At 52.3% G+C, this 19,596-nt stretch overlaps 1 protein-coding gene across 1 annotated transcript in view; it reads left to right on the top strand.

The window, feature by feature from the left end:
- INTS3 (integrator complex subunit 3) overlaps window positions 1-19,596 on the top strand; it is a 73,408-nt gene that overhangs the window by 37,309 nt on the left and 16,503 nt on the right. Inside the window, exons 6-18 of the mRNA XM_088460994.1 lie at window positions 148-214; window positions 3,744-3,888; window positions 3,991-4,120; window positions 5,657-5,754; window positions 7,958-8,149; window positions 9,037-9,124; window positions 13,429-13,508; window positions 15,006-15,097; window positions 15,725-15,831; window positions 18,157-18,288; window positions 18,447-18,576; window positions 18,959-19,013; window positions 19,105-19,208. Of these exons, the coding sequence (XP_088317120.1) occupies window positions 148-214; window positions 3,744-3,888; window positions 3,991-4,120; window positions 5,657-5,754; window positions 7,958-8,149; window positions 9,037-9,124; window positions 13,429-13,508; window positions 15,006-15,097; window positions 15,725-15,831; window positions 18,157-18,288; window positions 18,447-18,576; window positions 18,959-19,013; window positions 19,105-19,208 (1,420 nt within the window). The remainder of the gene's footprint in view (window positions 1-147; window positions 215-3,743; window positions 3,889-3,990; window positions 4,121-5,656; window positions 5,755-7,957; window positions 8,150-9,036; window positions 9,125-13,428; window positions 13,509-15,005; window positions 15,098-15,724; window positions 15,832-18,156; window positions 18,289-18,446; window positions 18,577-18,958; window positions 19,014-19,104; window positions 19,209-19,596) is intronic.

Here is a 19,596-nt window from a genome sequence, read left to right as displayed (position 1 = left end):
CTGAGGTCTCTGCAATGTCTCTAACGCAGAGCGAATGTAATCACAGAGCCCGTCACTTGGGAACACGCGCTCATCTAGATGTAATTACTGAACGCTGAACGGCTGTAATCTCCATCATTATTCTCTCTCTCATCCCTCCGCCTGCAGGGGGCGACATATCCACCAAGAATATCTGGCTGGCCGAGAGTGTGCTGGATATCCTGATGGATCAGAGGTAAGTGGTCTCCAGAGTGCGGCCCCCGTTATCTTAGACCCTTCGCTGATTCGGGGTACGGCTTCAGTCATCTGTGGCGCTGCTGCCTACACAGAGCAGAGGCGTCCATTTTGTGTGCCAAGCCAGTATTCCTGGGCATCAGGGGGTAATACCACAAAATGGCTGCAGTTTGACTTTAGTTAATGTCTCTGTACTCACCGTGGATCACGTCAAAGTTTTGTGTAGACCAGGAGATCACTTAGTAGATTCTGTGTGGGAGATACTACTGGGACATGTCTGCAGCCCTGCAATATGGGATTAAATCCTTACTGGCTTAAAATGAAATGTTTTATGTTTTAATTTTGGGATAATATTAGTGAACAAGACTGAAATCTACCACACGGCACTGCTCCTAATTCAGTAATCCTAGTCAGCAATTGGAGATGGGGGACAGACATTTGCAGGAATATGGCAGCGTGTTGTGGTCAACCGTTGTTAAACAGCTGTTCAGTTCTCTAGAAGGCAAATCTGCTCTCCCTCCTGTACATGATAATGAGAGAAGCTGAGGAGGAGGATGTGTATGGGCCCTCAGACATTGTGCTGTATGATAATCCTGTGTGACCCGTACACAGACCCTTGTCCCGCGTCCTCTGGGCCCTTAATCTGCGCACATGGATCGGGATTGTCAAACGAAATTCTTCACATGCCAAAATACACATTACACCGCGAGGAGGCCAGCACCACGCCGATAATCGGCTGCTTAGCAAGCCTAAAAATGGGCACGCGTGGCAGTGTCTGGTCGTGCAGAGCCGTCAGTCACGTGTATCCTCCATGCTGCATTCCCGCATCGCGTCTGACCCCTCACGGAGGATTACCCGGGACATGATGAGGAATGGTAATGTAATGGCGGAGGCCTCTGTGCTGGGAATCACCGTGTTTGTAGCAGATAAATGTGGCGTATAAATAGCGCGTGTGTTCTCTCCGGAGAGCTACGGCCATGAATCTTCCACTAATGTTTCTTTATTTAGAAAGCAAAACATTCCAGTAACGTGCGTCTTGTTATTTAGGGTCTTGTCGTTTTCCCTCCTCTCTCACACACGCTCAGTCTCCCCCCGTAAGAGGCTTCTAGAGCCGTAGCAGTGATGCCCCCGGTGTAGGTCCTGTGATGCCCCCAGTGTAGGTCCTGTGATGCCCCCGGTGTAGGTCCTGTGATGCCCCCGGTGTAGGTCCTGTGATGCCCCCGGTGTAGGTCCTGTGATGCCCCCGGTGTAGGTCCTGTGATGCCCCCGGTGTAGGTCCTGTGATGCCCCCGGTGTAGGTCCTGTGATGCCCCCGGTGTAGGTCCTGTGATTACCCCCGGTGTAGGTCCTGTGATTACCCCCGGTGTAGGTCCTGTGATTACCCCCGGTGTAGGTCCTGTGATTACCCCCGGTGTAGGTCCTGTGATTACCCCCGGGGTAGGCCCTGTGATTACCCCCCGGGGTAGGCCCTGTGATTACCCCCCGGGGTAGGCCCTGTGATTACCCCCCGGGGTAGGCCCTGTGATTACCCCCCGGGGTAGGCCCTGTGATTACCCCCCGGGGTAGGCCCTGTGATTACCCCCCGGGGTAGGTCCTGTGATTACCCCCGGTGTAGGCCCTGTGATTACCCCCGGGGTAGGCCCTGTGATTACCCCCCGGGGTAGGCCCTGTGATTACCCCCCGGGGTAGGCCCTGTGATTACCCCCCGGGGTAGGCCCTGTGATTACCCCCCGGGGTAGGCCCTGTGATTACCCCCCGGGGTAGGCCCTGTGATTACCCCCCGGGGTAGGCCCTGTGATTACCCCCCGGGGTAGGCCCTGTGATTACCCCCCGGGGTAGGCCCTGTGATTACCCCCCGGGGTAGGCCCTGTGATTACCCCCCGGGGTAGGCCCTGTGATTACCCCCCGGGGTAGGCCCTGTGATTACCCCCCGGGGTAGGCCCTGTGATTACCCCCCGGGGTAGGTCCTGTGATTACCCCCGGTGTAGGTCCTGTGATTACCCCCGGTGTAGGTCCTGTGATTACCCCCGGTGTAGGTCCTGTGATTACCCCCGGTGTAGGTCCTGTGATTACCCCCGGTGTAGGCCCTGTGATTACCCCCGGGGTAGGCCCTGTGATTACCCCCCGGGGTAGGCCCTGTGATTACCCCCCGGGGTAGGCCCTGTGATTACCCCCCGGGGTAGGCCCTGTGATTGCCCCCCGGGGTAGGCCCTGTGATTGCCCCCCGGGGTAGGCCCTGTGATTGCCCCCCGGGGTAGGCCCTGTGATTGCCCCCCGGGGTAGGCCCTGTGATTGCCCCCCGGGGTAGGCCCTGTGATGCCCCCGATATATGTTCACAGCTGACATAGAGGACACTGCATGCAAGGGATGGTGAAGGGGGAGATGGTGCTAGAGACCGATTAGGAACATTGTCCAGCTAATCATGGTTCATGACACAGTATCCTCATACATGTCACCTGTGTATTACCGCGTGATCTGTCATATCACCCTATGATATGCCGACTTATTCATATTGTCGACGTTAACATTCATCATGTCGACACTGATAGTCTAAATGTTAGAATGACGATATCGTCCCTGGTGGCCCAGCGGTCACTTAACTGCTCTTGACTTTCCTGCCCGCAGCCTGACTCTCCCACCCTAGCCTAACCCTCTGGGCCCGCAGCCTAACCCTCTGGGCCCGCAGCCTAACCCTCTGGGCCCGCAGCCTAACCCTCTGGGCCCGCAGCCTAACCCTCCCCCTGGGCCCGCAGCCTAACCCTCCCCCTGGGCCCGCGGCCTAACCCTCCCCCTTCCCCCGCGGCCTAACCCTCCCCCTTCCCCCGCGGCCTAACCCTCCCCCTTCCCCCGCGGCCTAACCCTCCCCCTTCCCCCGCGGCCCAACCCTCTGGGCCCGTGGCCTATCCTTTCCCCCGCAGCCTAACCCTTCCCCCCGCAGCCTAACCCTTCCCCTTCCCCTGCAGCCTAACCCTAATGTCGACATTCTGTTGATATTTCACATGTTGACATTTTGAGAATGTCAACATGTTGCCTTTCGGTATTTTTACAATGCCGACATAACTGTAACATTGTGGTGTGAACGGTATGAATGTGACACTGTAAATGGCGACCTAGTGACCACATCCCGTATATTAATAAGGTGGCACAATCCCTGCAGCGAGCGACACATACAAATGGCAGATCCCCCTGTTATTCCCGTGCTCACATCCCCCTGTTATTCCCGTGCTCACATCCCCCTGTTATTCCCGTGCTCACATCCCCCTGTTATTCCCGTGCTCACATCCCCCTGTTATTCCCGTGCTCACATCCCCCTGTTATTCCCGTGCTCACATCCCCCTGTTATTCCCGTGCTCACGTCCCCCTGTTATTCCCGTGCTCACGTCCCCCTGTTATTCCCGTGCTCACGTCCCCCTGTTATTCCCGTGCTCACGTCCCCCTGTTATTCCCGTGCTCACGTCCCCCTGTTATTCCCGTGCTCACGTCCCCCTGTTATTCCCGTGCTCACATCGCTCTGTTATTTCTGTGCTTAGGGAGTGGGTAATGAAAAGCAGCATCCTCATAGCGATGTCGGTGTACACCTACCTGCGGCTGATCGTAGACCACCACGGTACCCCCCAGCTCTCGGCACTGAGGCAGAAGGAAGTGGATTTCTGTATGATGCTCCTCAGGGAGCGGGTAAGTGCTGTGACCCCGTGTGGGTATCGGGGGGGGGGGGGGTAGCAATCCCTCGCCCCCTGTATGATCATGTGACCTATTGTTCTCCCTTACCCCCCCTAGTTCATGGACTGTTTCATGATCGGCCGGGACTTGGTGCGGCTCCTGCAGAACGTCGCTCGCATCCCGGAGTTTGATTTGCTGTGGAAGGACATGCTGCACAACCCACCGGCACTGAACGCCCAGTTTACAGGTACCCCCGCCCAGCCCCCCTCTGTTATGGTGCAGCGTAACCCGATGGGTAGTTTGGAAATTTCCGTTTTCTACGACCTTAAAATGAAATATTGTTTTTCTATCCAGATCCCAAAATCCTCAAATATAGTATACTGTCATTATTAAAGACTTTTCTGTACCTGCCCCTTATAGGGTTAATTTCCCAGAGACCCCATAATTTAATACTACAGCAATCGCTGTTACCCCTGTCCGGCCGTTCCCTCTGGATGAGGTAACAGAAGAAAATTAGTGGAAAAAACTGTTTTATATTCTGTATGAAGCTGATTTTTTTATTAATTTGTTTTTGCACTGTTTTATCTTTTCTTATTCACGCGCGTGTGCGAGCCAACTAGCCGCATCCCCTCAGACCGCCCCAGCGCAGTGTTTTAACCCTTCCTTCTCCAGTGGTGCAGGGAGGGGACAATATCGCTTTGCTGCACGGGCGATATCAGACTCCTGACGTTCCCAGTATAGAATGTGGACTAGCTCTCACGCGTTAACGCCTCCAGCGCAGTACTGCGCATGGGAAACGCGTTACAGATCCGTCGCTAAATGACCATTACTACTTCCGCATTTTATCCCCTTTCTCAGCGCCGTGTGAACGATCCCTCATTGTTAGTCTAGAAATTGCCCCAGATTGTAAGCGCATGTGACCCCCTGGGGAATAGGCCGTGCCCCTGACATACATTGCTGCCCGTCGCCTGGTAACAGTGCCAGCACTTCTCTCTCACCCTGACATGTAAATGTGATCCTCCCTTCTCTGGAGAATGTTGGGGGGGTGCTGGTGGTACCTCTTCTCCCCCACCCCCCCCACTCTCCATAGACAGGGCCTAATTAGCTCCCAGCTCCGCTCTCTGGCGCTGGGCTCTGTGGAACATCTATTTATAGCCCTCACCAGCAGCTGCCTCCTCAAACCCCTCCACCGGCTCTCCCCCTCCTCACTTATCCACTGACCCCCCCCTCTCTATGCACTGCGAGCTGGAGGTCGGTGGGGGCTTGTAGGTATATGCATGAGATAAGCAGCGAGGCGTCCTGATTAGCGCAGTGCAATGTAATTATTGTGCGGTTACATCGAGGTTCTGGCAGAACAATAACCTGCTCGCTCCCGCCCGTCCGCTCTTCTTCTATATGGACGTGGCCCCGGTGCAGCCTGTGCTGTTCCTTACCTGCGGCCCTAAGCTCCCAGCAGGCATTGCTGTTTGGGGTACAAGTCGCCAAGTCATTCAGGAGCTTATATAGCGCCAACCTCACTAATGCAGCGCGCTACAGCGAACACCTAATCGGTCACAACCGTCCCTGCCCTATCGGAGCTGACGGACGGAATTCCCTACCACATGCGCACACACCGTCTGAGGCCCATTTCATTACTCAGTAGCCAATTAGTCCATGGGCTGTGAGGCAGCAATGCTAACCACTGTGCTACCCGTAGTTCTTTGGGATCATTCCATGAAACTCTCTGTATCGCCGCCCATTGTACTAGCGAGATCGGTAGATAATTTGTTCTCGTCCTTTGTAGGTATACTCCAGCTATTGCAGTCTCGCACCTCCCGGAAGTTCCTGGCGTGCCGGCTGACCCCCGACATGGAGACCAAGCTCCTCTTCATGACGTCACGGGTACGGAAATGGTAACACGGCGTTTCTGGGGCAGCGAGTAGTACAGGGCAAAGGATGATGGGGGTTATATTCCTGGGCTGAGAGAACCGAGTGCGGTCGTCACTCTCCTGTTTCCTGAAATCCATCTCCATTCTTCCATCTAGTTTATCTTCCCATGGTTCCCTGCTCTGTACGCCCCCCTCCCCCAATTATCTGGCTTTCCCGGGCCAGCGATCGCCTTTGCTTCGTAGGTCTGTTATTATGAATGGGATAATAGTCTGCTTTATATCCAGATCAATAGCCATCAGCCCTCTGCGCTCCTCTAGCAATCGCTGAGGTGGAACCTGACAACGTGAAAGGACGGGCCATCGATTTGTAAAACGCACACGTCCCCTGTATAAGAAGCCGTGTAGTGCGGAGGCTTCCGTGCGTCTAGATGTGTGAGCGCTGGCTTCCGTCTCCGCTCTGCTGGAGAAATGGGATTTCTGACAGGTGTACCGGGTTGTGGGGCGCTGGACAGCGGAGCGGATCTAATTGATACACGCGGCACTGTATGCCGGGGAGTCTGCTGTAGGGATGGGAGTAGCAGTGTTTGGCTATATATATATATGTATCTGGGGCTTCTTGTTCTCAGAGAAAACTCCTGTTATCTACAGTTATGGAAGAAGTTTGGTTTCTGCAGAGCTTCTCTGGCAGAAGGAAATCTAATGACTAGAAATTAGGAGGACGGTCTTTGTACTCACGGTGTTGGTAGGGAGCCGTCGTGGATCAGCTATAAGCACTCGCTTAGACCAGGTTCTCGGATACGGTGGAAGGGATAAGTAGGACTGAGCTCTGCGGATATAATTAGAAGATCGTAGAGAGAGGGAGTTATACACCGTTAGGCTGAGATGTCACCGGTTAGCTTCTCAGGCTGGCTACACACTGACCATTATATCTATAACGCGTTGCCAGGGGGTGTACAGCGACGTCGTTCACAGACCTATCTGATCTGCTATGCAGCACAGCAGATGTCCGATATATCAGTCATCTGCTGGTGTGTGGGTGACCCGCCGATCGCCCGCTCAGATGCTGCAGGGACCTCACGGTGATTGACAGCTCAACTGGGCGGGCATATTTAAATGCCCGCCCAGTTGAGCTGTCAAGCCCGGCCCATCAGGCAGACCATTTTCAAGTGTGTATACACTTGCCAATCGTTAGATATGTCGGTGGGTGGACCAGGTGTGTACCCAGCTTAAGTCTAATTAGAAGCCCAGGGAGGCAGAGTTCTCATCAGTTAGGATTATTGGAGCCTTTTAAGGTTCTCTAGGTCTTGATGGGCGGTCATACTGCAGGAGTGCTACATCTTTAGGCTGAGATGTCACGGGCTGGCTTCTCTCAAGCTGGGTACACACCAGAAAGTTATATCTGCATATGGTGGTGGTTCATACACACTGAACAACCATCACTGCCCTCTGGCCGATGGTCTGCTGGCCGGGGGTCGCGTTGCGCCCTGTGGCCTGTGCAGCGACTGTACGGGTTGTGAGTTTTACTGACATCTGTTAGTAAATAATGTTGTTCTCTGGGTGGTGTTCTGAGACCAGGATGATGAAGCTATCAGATCCTTAAGGCGTTGGGAGGTCAGGGAGAAATCTCACATTTCTCTTCAGTTCTTAATCATGGTTATTATGTGTTAGGAGACCAGATAGAGGACATGTTCTACGTTAGGATGGGTTACTGGTGGTAACGTTCTGTAGGGAAGTTCCTGTAGCTTCAGTTACGTTGTTTGATTTTCTTATCTGAGGAACAAGGAAAACAATTATAATCTGGACTGAATAATGGCTGCCAGGTTCTCCGGCTGGTGGAGTCCAGATGGAGGAAGTTCTTACCGGTTACTGTGAGAGGGCGAAGTCGGCGTTCTGGATGTACAGGTGGTAGTGCGAGTATTGGACGTTAGCCAGCTACTCCTGTTATGTGGCCAGAAGCCTGAGGTGACTGATGTTGCCCCGTAGGGTCCCTTGTAGGAAGCCAGATAGAGCAAACTGATATTTTAGGATTTAGGAATCGCTGGCAGATGATCAGGTCTTTGTAGGAGACCAGAGAGTCCACTGTAATTAGTGGGAGAAGATTTGGGTTAGTTTCTCATGGTCAGAGGGAAGATTCTGGTTATCTCAGGGAATAGGAAGCTGTCAAATTATTTGCCTTTGGTCTTTCTGGTCTAATTAGCATCTCCCTCCCCCCCCAGGTGCGCTTCGGTCAGCAGAAGAGGTACCAAGATTGGTTCCAGCGTCAGTACCTCTCCACCCCGGACAGCCAATCCCTGCGCTGCGATCTGATCCGCTATATCTGCGGGGTGGTGCACCCGTCCAACGAGGTGCTCAGCTCCGACATCCTGCCTCGCTGGGCGATTATCGGGTGGCTCCTGACGACCTGCACGGTGAGTGCCGTACCTGCGTACAGACAGTAATCCGCGTCCGGTAGGTGGACGGGCTGGGCCAGCCGTACAGCGTGTAGCACGAGGGCAGTTTGCCAAAGGGTTCATTATCCATGTGGTACGCCATGGGGTCATGCCCTATACCCCTTTACCCTGCCGTCTGGGCATTACAATAATATATAGCTATGGCATTACGAAAGTGCCCCTCACATGCACCCAACGGCAGCGGTCCTCAAGGCACTGTAGCAGGGCAGGTTTTAAGGATACACATAAGAGGAAAGATATTTGCCTGCGCTGGCTATTACCCATATGGTACACGGTACCAGCTGCGTAGCAGTATTAATGCCATATATGTGTACAGAAGAGTAATATACTGCTAATCTGTGTATATTATCAGAGCTGATAGCTTTCTGTGTAGTAAGAAACACATGCCGCGTACACAGGTGACTTAATTAGTACCTCAGTCATTTTGATTTAAACATCTGTGCTCAACCATGGATATCCTTAAAACCTGGACTGTTAAGGTGCCTGGAGGCCTATGTCTGGAAAACCCTGCCATCACCTCTGTAACCTTTGGGCGTATGACCACTGTTACATGATGGGTCTCCCTCCGGCTTTACATACATCACTATAAGCGGCTGCCCTTTTCCTGGAGCTTCTCTCACCCACAGAGATGCCTAATACAGACGTGTAGTCTGGCAGTAATGCCACAAGCTTCCCTGATAACTTGCCCACTAGGGGCGCCGGACAGGTGAATATGGCAGCTCGCACGCCCTCTGCAGGTTAGTCTATCAATAACTGGTGACTGAATGCGCCACAGTGCCTAGATATTTGGCTGTGGATTGTAGACTGACAGCCGCCATCTCTGACGTCTCTCTCCTCTCTTCCAGTCTAACGTGGCGGCGTCCAACGCCAAGCTGGCCCTGTTTTACGATTGGCTGTTCTTCAGTCCGGAGAAAGACAGCATCATGAACATTGGTGAGATGATCTGTGCAGCACAGGATACGGCGTCTCTCCTAGGGACAGCTTACTTGTACCGCAGAGCGTCTCTTATCTGTGCCTTATCTCACCGTCCTTCACCCACTTCTCTGCCCTCCCTTCACCCAGACATTCCTGCTTGTGTCTGATGTGTGACCCGGCAGGAGGGGGGGTTGGGGGCGAGGTTCTCACTTACATCAACACTGGAAAGGTACAAGTCATGCAGAGCCAGATTCAGCAGCGCCACATGTCCCTATAACCACAGCGGACCAGTCTGATGACCTCCGACATCACTGGGGCCTATTGGTGTGATCGATGAAAGACTGCGCCCCGACAGCCACCTAACGCGACTGATAGTGATTTAGTATCCTCATGGTTTATGTGGGCGCTTTGCCCTACAGGTGTAGTGACACTGCTCCAGTGGCCAGATATCTGCCGGGACAGTCTGCTATATTTACCCACTTGTCAGTATGAAAGCGAAACCTGTAACTTACAGTGTGGTGGCTAATGTCCATGGGTCTACAGCCCCCCCCCCCCCCCCCATGCACCACAATTATTGTCTCCTGCCTCTCTGGTGTCATGGGTTCCTAGTGACTGGATAGGCTGCACTCTCAGTGATGTCACTGGCTCCTAGTGACTGGATAGGCTGCACTCTCAGTGATGTCACTGGCTCCTAGTGACTGGATAGGCTGCACTCTCAGTGATGTCACAGGCTCCTAGTGAAAGGATAGGCTGCACTCTCAGTGATGTCACTGGTTCCTAGTGAATGGATAGGCTGCACTCTCTGTGATATCACTGGTTCCTAGTGACTGGATAGGCTGCACTCTCAGTGATGTCACTGGTTCCTAGTGACTGGATAGGCTGCACTCTCAGTGATGTCACTGGTTCCTGGTGACTGGATAGGCTGCACTCTCAGTGATGTCACTGGTTCCTAGTGAATGGATAGGCTGCACTCTCTGTGATATCACTGGTTCCTAGTGACTGGATAGGCTGCACTCTCAGTGATGTCACTGGTTCCTAGTGACTGGATAGGCTGCACTCTCAGTGATGTCACTGGTTCCTAGTGAATGGATAGGCAGCATTCTCAGTGATGTCACTGGTTCCTAGTGACTGGATAGGCTGCATTCTCAGTGATGTCACTGGTTCCTAGTGACTGGATAGGCTGCACTCTCAGTGATGTCACTGGTTCCTAGTGACTGGATAGGCTGCACTCTCAGTGATGTCACTGGCTCCTAGTGACTGGATAGGCTGCACTCTCAGTGATGTCACTGGCTCCTAGTGACTGGATAAGCCGCACTCTCAGTGATGTCACTGGCTCCTAGTGACTGGATAAGCTGCACTCTCAGTGATGTCACTGGTTCCTAGTGACTGGATAGGCTGCACTCTCAGTGATGTCACTGGTTCCTAGTGAATGGATAGGCTGCACTCTCTGTGATGTCACTGGTTCCTAGTGACTGGATAGGCTGCACTCTCAGTGATGTCACTGGTTCCTAGTGACTGGATAGGCTGCACTCTCAGTGATGTCACTGGTTCCTAGTGACTGGATAAGCTGCACTCCTTACCTTACACACATCCGTAATCCTTAGCAAGACTGCGACACCATCAGTAACATCGGTACCATCGCAGTCTGACTGTGATAGTATGCTAATCCTCTGCAATCGCTATGCCGTCACAGCACAACATAAGGACGCCCCCCTTACCTTACACACTTCCACAATCCTTAGCAAGACTCGAGATCATTGGTAACATCGGTACCATCGCAGCCTCACTGTGATAGTATGCTGATCCTCTGCCATCGCTATGCCATCACAGCACAACATAGGGACGCCCTGCTTACCTTACACACATCCACAATCCTTAGCAAGACTGCGAAACCATCGGTAACATCGGTACCATCACAGCCTCACGCACACTGGTACAAGCTCTGACCTTACTTATAAATGGCTAACGTCAGCGCACGCTATGAGGCCTCCGGCTGGCGTATGGCATCACAGTGCCTAATTTATGCACACCACTGCGACAGCTTTCAAACACACTGGTACGCCTGCATTTCGCGGACCACCCCCGTCACCATCCACAAATGTTACTTCCTGTCAATCACTCTGCGATGGGTCTGCGATCGCAGTGACTAGATTGTGCACGTGCACTGCGCTACATACGCATGCGCAGAACGCAACTATCGGCCGATTGCGTGCGTAATCACAGTTGCGATCCGTAATGAATTAGGCCCATTGTAACTACCCCAACTAAGTATGGACCTTCCTCACACAAAGTCGCCCTCCCCCTTCTCTCATTCCCCCCCCCCCCCGCCTTTCTCTATCATGGGCATCTTCTCTCTATCGTCTCCCCCTCTCTCTATCGTCTCCCCCTCTCTCTATCATGGGCATCCTCTCTCTATCGTCTCCCCCTCTCTCTATCGTCTCCCCCTCTCTCTATCATGGGCATCCTCTCTCTATCGTCTCCCCCTCTCTCTATCATCTCCCCCTCTCTCTATCGTCTCCCCTTTTCTCATTCCCCCCCGCCTCTCTCTATCGTCTCCCCCTCTCTCTATCATCTCCCCCTCTATTGTCTCCCCCTCTCTCTATCATGGGCATCCTCTCTCTATCGTCTCCCCCTCTCTCTATCGTCTCCCCCTCTCTCTATCGTCTCCCCCTCTCTCTATCGTCTCCCCCTCTCTCTATCGTCTCCCCCTCTCTCTATCGTCTCCCCCTCTCTCTATCGTCTCCCCCTCTCTCTATCGTCCCCCCCTCTCTCTATCGTCCCCCCCTCTCTCTATCGTCTCCCCCCCTTTCTCTATCGTCTCCCCCTCTTTCTCTATCGTCTCCCCCCCTTTCTCTATCGTCTCCCCCCCTTTCTCTATCGTCTCCCCCCCCTTTCTCTATCGTTCCCCCCCCTTTCTCTATCGTTCCCCCCCTTTCTCTATCGTTCCCCCCCCTTTCTCTATCGTTCCCCCCTCTCTCTATCGTCTCCCCCTCTCTCTATCGTCTCCCCCTCTCTCTATCGTCTCCCCCTCTTTCTCTATCGTCTCCCCCCCTTTCTCTATCGTCTCCCCCCCTTTCTCTATCGTCTCCCCCCCCTTTCTCTATCGTTCCCCCCCCCCTTTCTCTATCGTTCCCCCCCCCCTTTCTCTATCGTTCCCCCCCCTTTCTCTATCGTTCCCTCCCCTTTCTCTATCGTTCCCCCCCTTTCTCTATCGTTCCCCCCCCTTTCTCTATCGTTCCCCCCCCTTTCTCTATCGTTCCCCCCCCTTTCTCTATCGTTCCCCCCCCTTTCTCTATCGTTCCCCCCCCCTTTCTCTATCGTTCCCCCCCCTTTCTCTATCGTTCCCCCCCCTTTCTCTATCGTTCCCCCCCCTTTCTCTATCGTCGCCCCCCCCTTTCTCTATCGTCGTCCCCCCCCTTTCTCTATCGTCGCCCCCCCCCTTTCTCTATCGTCCCCCCCCTCTCTCTAACATCCCTCATCTATCTCTCCGGCACCTCCCTTCTTATCTGAAATCCTTCGCCCTGTGTTACACACCCTATACTGTGCATCCGGAAAGTATTCACAACGCTTCACTTTTTCCACAGTTTTTTTTTTAAATTAAATTTGCAAAAATCGCAAAAAATTAGTTTTTACACGTGGTCATCATGGGGTACTGTGTGTAGGATTTTGAGGACAAAAATGGATTGATTCCATTTTGGAATAAGGCTGTAACATAACAAAATGTAGAAAAAGTGAAGCGCTGTGAATACTTTCCGGATGTACTGTATATGCATATATGTACTCCCTTTATGCCCTTTCTATCATCCCTCTGTATTTTATTCACTTTATGTAATTATTATGCTCCGTCTCGCTAATCTGATTCCGAGACTTTCACCCCCATTCGCATTATGGCCTTTGTCATTGGGACCCCCTTCTCTGTATTCACATACACATTGTCCCCCCTCTGCCTCCGATTCCCCTTCTCATCTCATGCCCCCCTATCTATTCCTCCCACCATCACTATGATCCTTTTTTGCTAACCCCCCTCCCCCCATGTCTTATCTCCATACTGCCTGACTTTGTAACCCCCTCCCTACATAATCCCCCCTCCTCTCTGCCTCCCACCGCTAGGATGCCTTGGTTGCTATTGATGAATATTTCAGTGCATTCTCCATGTGATCCCATCACTGATGTCTGTAAGAGAGTGCGGTGGTGCTTCTGCCGCGTTCTCTGCTAGTGGCACTTCTAACGTGGCTCAGAATGGTCTTACTGCAGCTGCAATTTGCATGCATGGGTGCCCCCAATATTCACGTCCTAACGTCACCGGTTTTTCCTTTCCGCAGAACCGGCCATTCTGGTAATGCATCACTCTATGAAGCCGCACCCGGCAATCACCGCCACCCTGCTGGACTTCATGTGCCGGGTATGTGTACATATAAGGTGTCTCCTCCGCGCCCGCCCCCATGTTCTGTGCTGAGAACGGAGGTCAGGAGATCATTAGGACAGAGGCAGGCAGGGAAAAGGCTTTGAATTATACATAGCTGGTTAATGATACTATCTGCACATTGCCCTCCGGGAAGACCCCGAAAGATGCACCTAATAGGGTCACATGAAACGCACAGATGGGAGAGGAGATCATCTCGTCACCTCTACGGTCCCGAGCTCCGTCTTGCCGGATGGCAGCAGATGTTGAACATTGGAGGCAATTACTGCCGTTCAGATGTTGTACTGTAAGCAGTCAGCGATGAGGAGGAAGTCGCTTTCCAAATGTCTGGATCTCCGACAGTCCCACCTGAGATACCTACATTACCCTAATGATAGGAGCCCTGACCTCTGCCCATTTCTCCGATCATTGGCTGCTGACTCCTCAGAAAGGCCCATTAGTAACATAACTTACATTGCGCAGGCGGCGTGTTTGTGTTCCTGCGATCATATACAGGCGCTCACAATGCGCCACGGCCTGTACAGCGTGGTCAGGATCCCCGCGATTAGAGGTAGCCGGGCCTGCAGGCACTTGAGTGGCTCCTGCATTCAGCATGGACACCAAGGAAGCGTCTAACGCGCAACAAAGGCGCGGACCGGACATGCTATTTGTATAAGCAGCTCCTCCCCTGGGTGTCGGTGCGGAGTGCAGGAGGGGGACCCTCATAGTTTTAATCGGATGTGTTTACTCTTAATGTAAAAAAACAGAAAACGCCAAAATAAGAACATGTTGGGCTGTAACAGCATTGCCCGATCTATATAAATAACAGGCCAGGCCTCCGTACTGACTAGGCTACTACTCCTGGTCCCCCCTACATTGGTTAGAATGGATATAATACTACAGGAGGTGACCCCCTCCTCTCCAACCCCTCCCCACCCCCTGCCGTCTCTAGATACACCGAGAAATGCAAAGAATGTTTCCAATTTTGGAATTTGGTTTAAGGATCTGATCCCATTGGGACCTCCCAACCCCCACCCACGCTTTCAGTGCCCCCCCCCCCCCCACACACAGAGTAATTATTTTATATCCAGTCCAGATTTCTCTCTGCCCCAATGATCTCAGATTTGCGTTATTGGCTTGTTGTGAATCCCTACACTCCTGTGTAGCAGCTCGTAAATCACTGAGGACAGGCACAGGCCAAGCCAAAACCTAGCGCTCATGCTGTCCCCTATGTGGCGTGTTACACGTATCGCTGCCGCCCCACTGTGTTTCCGTGCACCATGTCACGTGACGGTCCATTTCACGGTGACCGGGATTTACCGCTCCCAGATCGGCCACACAGAGCGAGGGTCACGGGCAAATTCGCACATGTGTGCTCCGCGGAACAGTAACGGGGGAGCTCTAAAGTCGTTCCGATTGTGATAAGATTCTTATAGGGCTCCTACTTCTACTTATTTAGTGCTTGATTTATGATTGATGTTTTGTTTCTTTTTATAGATAATACCCAATTTTTACCCTCCTCTAGAGGGGAACGTCAGACAAGGGGTGTTTAGTTCACTCACACACATAATGGAGAAGAGGGTTTTGGCGTAAGTACAAAGGGGAATTACGATGGGGTTTAGCGCACGTGGATGCAGGGTTCTGTGAACCACAGCCTGTTATGTCTGCAAGGTTTAAGTCCGATGCTTCGCTCAACAACATGTTCCCCTTCACCACCAGTTCTAGCAAACACCTGAAAACAGCGCTCTGTAAGGGCTGCCTGGTACCCGTGATCAGTGCTATACACCAGGTCACAGAGACGTTGTTATGTAGTCATCACTGTGGTTTAGTGGCCTAATGGGGAGTCAAACGCAAGTTGGCTGCAATTGCTCCAGTATTGCATGTGTATACATAGCTGCATGCGTCTTAGTGGGAATCCTCTCACTATCTGTACACCTGGTTGGGTAGCCATAGTCCTCATCAGGTCGCACGTGCACCAGCCTATTCTGTAAAACAAGTGTATTTATTTCAACGGACCACTTCCTGTTCTAGCGCAGTGCATGCGCTAGGGTACACTTGGCTCCGTAGCGTGTGCAGTCAGAAATGCAGGATGTGCTTCGCTAGCAGCTGTGCGCTCGCTTTACTTTGGATTGGCCTTTAAGTAAGCGCGCACTTGTGATATGTACTATGGTATTGCGGAAATTGACTCTTGCAACTGTTTCTTCTATTCCATTTAGACACTTGGCTCCATTGTTCCATAACCCCAAATTGGACAAAGAACTGCGATCGATGCTTAGAGAAAAGTTTCCTGAGTTCTGTAACCTCCCATCTCCTGCCTCAGAAAGTAAGGGCTGCCCGTGAGTATGTGCTGTGCTAGTCTCACTATCTCTCCTTATTTTGCAGTTTTTTCCATCATCGCGTATTGTCGCTACTCATTTTTTATTTTTTCTCTCTCTTTGCGCACCTGCTGCTTGTTTCTGTGCCTGACTGTTCCCTGTTGCTCGCCTGCTGCTGCTCCTCTCAGGCCGCTTGCATGCTGCTGCTCCTCTCAGGCCGCTTGCTTGCTGCTGCTCCTCTCAGGCCGCTTGCTTGCTGCTGCACCTCTCTGGCAGCTCGCTTGCTGCTGCTGCTCCTCTCTGGCAGCTCGCTTGCTGCTGCTGCTGCTCCTCTCTGGCAGCTCGCTTGCTGCTGCTGCTGCTCCTCTCTGGCAGCTCGCTTGCTGCTGCTGCTCCTCTCTGGCAGCTCGCTTGCTGCTGCTCGCCTGCTGCTGCTCCTCTCTTGCAGCTCGCCTGCAGCTGCTCCTCTCTGGCTGCTCGCCTGCTGCAGCTGCTCCTCTCTGGCTGCTCGCCTGCTGCAGCTGCTCCTCTCTGGCTGCTCGCCTGCTGCAGCTGCTCCTCTCTGGCTGCTCGCATGCTGCTTAATTGCTCACTGCTGCTGCTCCTCTTTGGTTGCCCATCTGGTGTCTCATTGCTCGTCTGCTGTTGCTTGCAGGCTTGCTGTTGCTCCCTGCCTGTTGGCCTGCTGCTGCTCTCTAGTTGCTTGGCAGCTGCTGGTCCCTGGTTGCTCCCCTGTTGTTATTCCTACCTGGTTGCTCACCTGTTGCCTAATTGCTCGCCTGCTACTGTGCCTACCTGGTTGCTCACCTGTTTCTCGACTGCTGCTGCTCCTTTCTGGTTGTTCAACGGCTTTTGCTCCTCACTGGTTGTTTGCTTGCTGGCCCTCCTTTCTCGTTGCTCGTTTGCTGCTGTTGCCTCATTGCTCGCTTGTTGCTGTTGCCTCATTGCTTGCTGCTGTTGCCTCATTGCTTGCTGCTGTTGCCTCATTGCTCGCTTGCTGCTATTGCCTCATTGCTCGCTTGCTGCTGTTGCCTCATTGCGCTCTTGCTGCTGTTGCCTCATTGCGCTCTTGCTGCTGTTGCCTCATTGCTCGCTTGCTGCTATTGCCTCATTGCTCTCATGCTGCTGTTGCCTCATTGCTCTCTTGCTGCTGTTGCCTCATTGCTCGTCTGCTGCTGCTTCTTCCTGGTTGCTCACCTACTATCAATCTTCTAATCTGTATCACACAGCAACCCATCTACTAATCTGTATCACACAGCAACCCATCTACTAATCTGTATCACACAGCAACCCATTTTGTAATCTGTATCACACAGCAGCCCATCTACTAATCTGTATCACACAGCAACCCATCTACTAATCTGTATCACACAGCAACCCATCTACTAATCTGTATCACACAGCAACCCATCTACTAATCTGTGTCACACAGCAACCCATCTACTAATCTGTGTCACACAGCAACCCATCTACTAATCTGTGTCACACAGCAACCCATCTACTAATCTGTGTCACACAGCAACCCATCTACTAATCTGTATCAAACAGCAACCCATCTACTAATCTGTATCACACAGCAGCCCATCCTACTAATCTGTATCACACAGCAACCCATCTTGTAATCTGTATCGCACAGCAACCCATCTTGTAATCTGTATCGCACAGCAACCCATCTTGTAATCTGTATCGCACAGCAACCCATCTTGTAATCTGTATCGCACAGCAACCCATCTACTAATCTGTATCACACAGCAGCCCGTCTTCTAATCTGTATCACACAGCAACCCATCTTCTATTCTGTATCACACAGCAACCCATCTTCTATTCTGTATCACACAGCAGCCCATCTACTAATCTGTAACACACAGCAGCCCATCTTCTAATCTGTATCACACAGCAGCCCATCTTCTAATCTGATTGGTCTATTAGTTGCAGCTAGGGATGTGCAGGCTCGGATAGGTTCGAGTTTGCACGTGGAGTTCGGATTTTTCCCTCCAAAAAAACGGAACTCAGAACGAGGCAAAACGTCATCTTACATGGACGAACATCATCATTCCTGGACAAAAGAACAGGAATGATGATGTTCGTCCATGTAAGATGACGTTTTGCCTCGTTCTGAGTTCCGTTTTTTTGGAGGGAAAAATCCGAACTCCACGTGCAAACTCGAACCTATCCGAGCCTGCACATCCCTAGTTGCAGCACAGATGTGCTCTGGACGCCATGTGTATGCTGGCACAGGGTGACCCAGCTCAAACCAGGTTTACGCCATTGTATGCGGTTGCGTCCGTATTGTGGTGCGCAGATGACTAAACTGCTTTAATTGCCGTTGACAGTAAAGACGGAGGAGCCGGCATCCATGGAGATAGAGAACAGCCTGACAGACAAGGAGGAGAGCTGCTACGACACTTCGGAGGCTGCATTTAGTGACGATGACGAGGAGATAAATAACAAAGGCTCAGACAACGGTACTGACCTGTCTCTTATATTTTATTTCCTGATCTTCCCTACTTTGTACCTGTATATAAAGTCCCTAAGTGGGGGGCTCCGTATTTAGGCTCTGTCCTCCTCTCCTGCGCCTTCTCTCTGTCCACATTATCTCCTAATCCCCCCCCCCCTCCCCCAGGAAAAAAGAGGGAGTACCGCTTCCACCCCATAAAGGATCCCATCATTGAGGAGCCCGTGGACATCACCCCATACTTGGAGCAGCTGGAGGAGCCCGTGAGGGACAAGGTCGTCGCTCTGCAGAAGGAAAGGTTGGTAACACTAATATGGGGAACACAGCCCACTTGCAGACGCGACCCCACATACATTCTGTAGATGGTGGGAATGAAATTGCCCCCTGCCTCACATATCAGCTCTAAATGAAACCGAGGGGGTGATTCAGCATCGGGCGGAACTGCAAGAGGTGTATGACACCCCCTTGCCCCCGCACCTCCCCTAAAATGCCAGTAAATGCGTGATTCTCCATAATCTGGGATCTGCCCCCATGTTCATATTTACAACTTTAATAAGGGATCTGTGACCTGTCTGTGAGTCTTATAGAGAATATATAGCTCCATGTTCCATGTAAAACAGGGCAGTGAAAGGATGTAACTACCTGCACGCCAATGGTGTCTGTATGCCTGTGTGTTTCAGTGACATGGAGTCCCAGTGTGAGCTGATGCAGGACATCGTGGAGCAGATTTTGGAGGTGAGCTACACGTGGATCCGTCATGAGGTATGTTGTCACCGCTATCTAGCACCGTCTCCTGACCCCGTCCTCTCGTTTCCCCTCTCTGCAGGAAGACTTTGACTCAGAACAGCTATCCGTACTGGCCTCCTGTCTCCAGGAGTTATTTAAAGCACATTTCCGGGGAGAGGTCCTTCCAGAGGAGATCACAGAGGAGTAGGTTCTGCGTGTTCATTTGCATTCATGCCTACCTGGTACCACACGGTCAGCCTACATAGGGGGCATCGTACGGAAAGAAGACGGGGGGGGGGGGGCGTAGTTAAATCGTCCAGACAAGATGGTCAACGACCAGGGAAAAACTAATCTGTGGTTGTAGTGGAGTTTAATGAAAACATGTTGAGGGTGATTGTGACGTCAGCTAAATGGGTTTAGTGCAGGGCACGCTGGATGGGTGAGGGTGCAGTAGGGCATTGTCTGTCTGGGGAGGTAGAAGGTTATCTGGTATACGTTTAGTTTAATATGCCGGCGGACGGGATCCAGGGCATCGATAAACCGACGCCGAAATCCCAAAGCCCAGCATAATGCCAATGACGATATCCAGGAG

This window comes from Taudactylus pleione, unplaced genomic scaffold (assembly GCF_031769625.1).
Source record: "Taudactylus pleione unplaced genomic scaffold, aTauple2 ptg000997l, whole genome shotgun sequence".
Lineage (NCBI taxonomy): Eukaryota > Metazoa > Chordata > Amphibia > Anura > Myobatrachidae > Taudactylus > Taudactylus pleione.
Note: the sequence above shows the minus strand (reverse complement) of the source record. Positions and strands in the feature narration are given on the sequence as shown.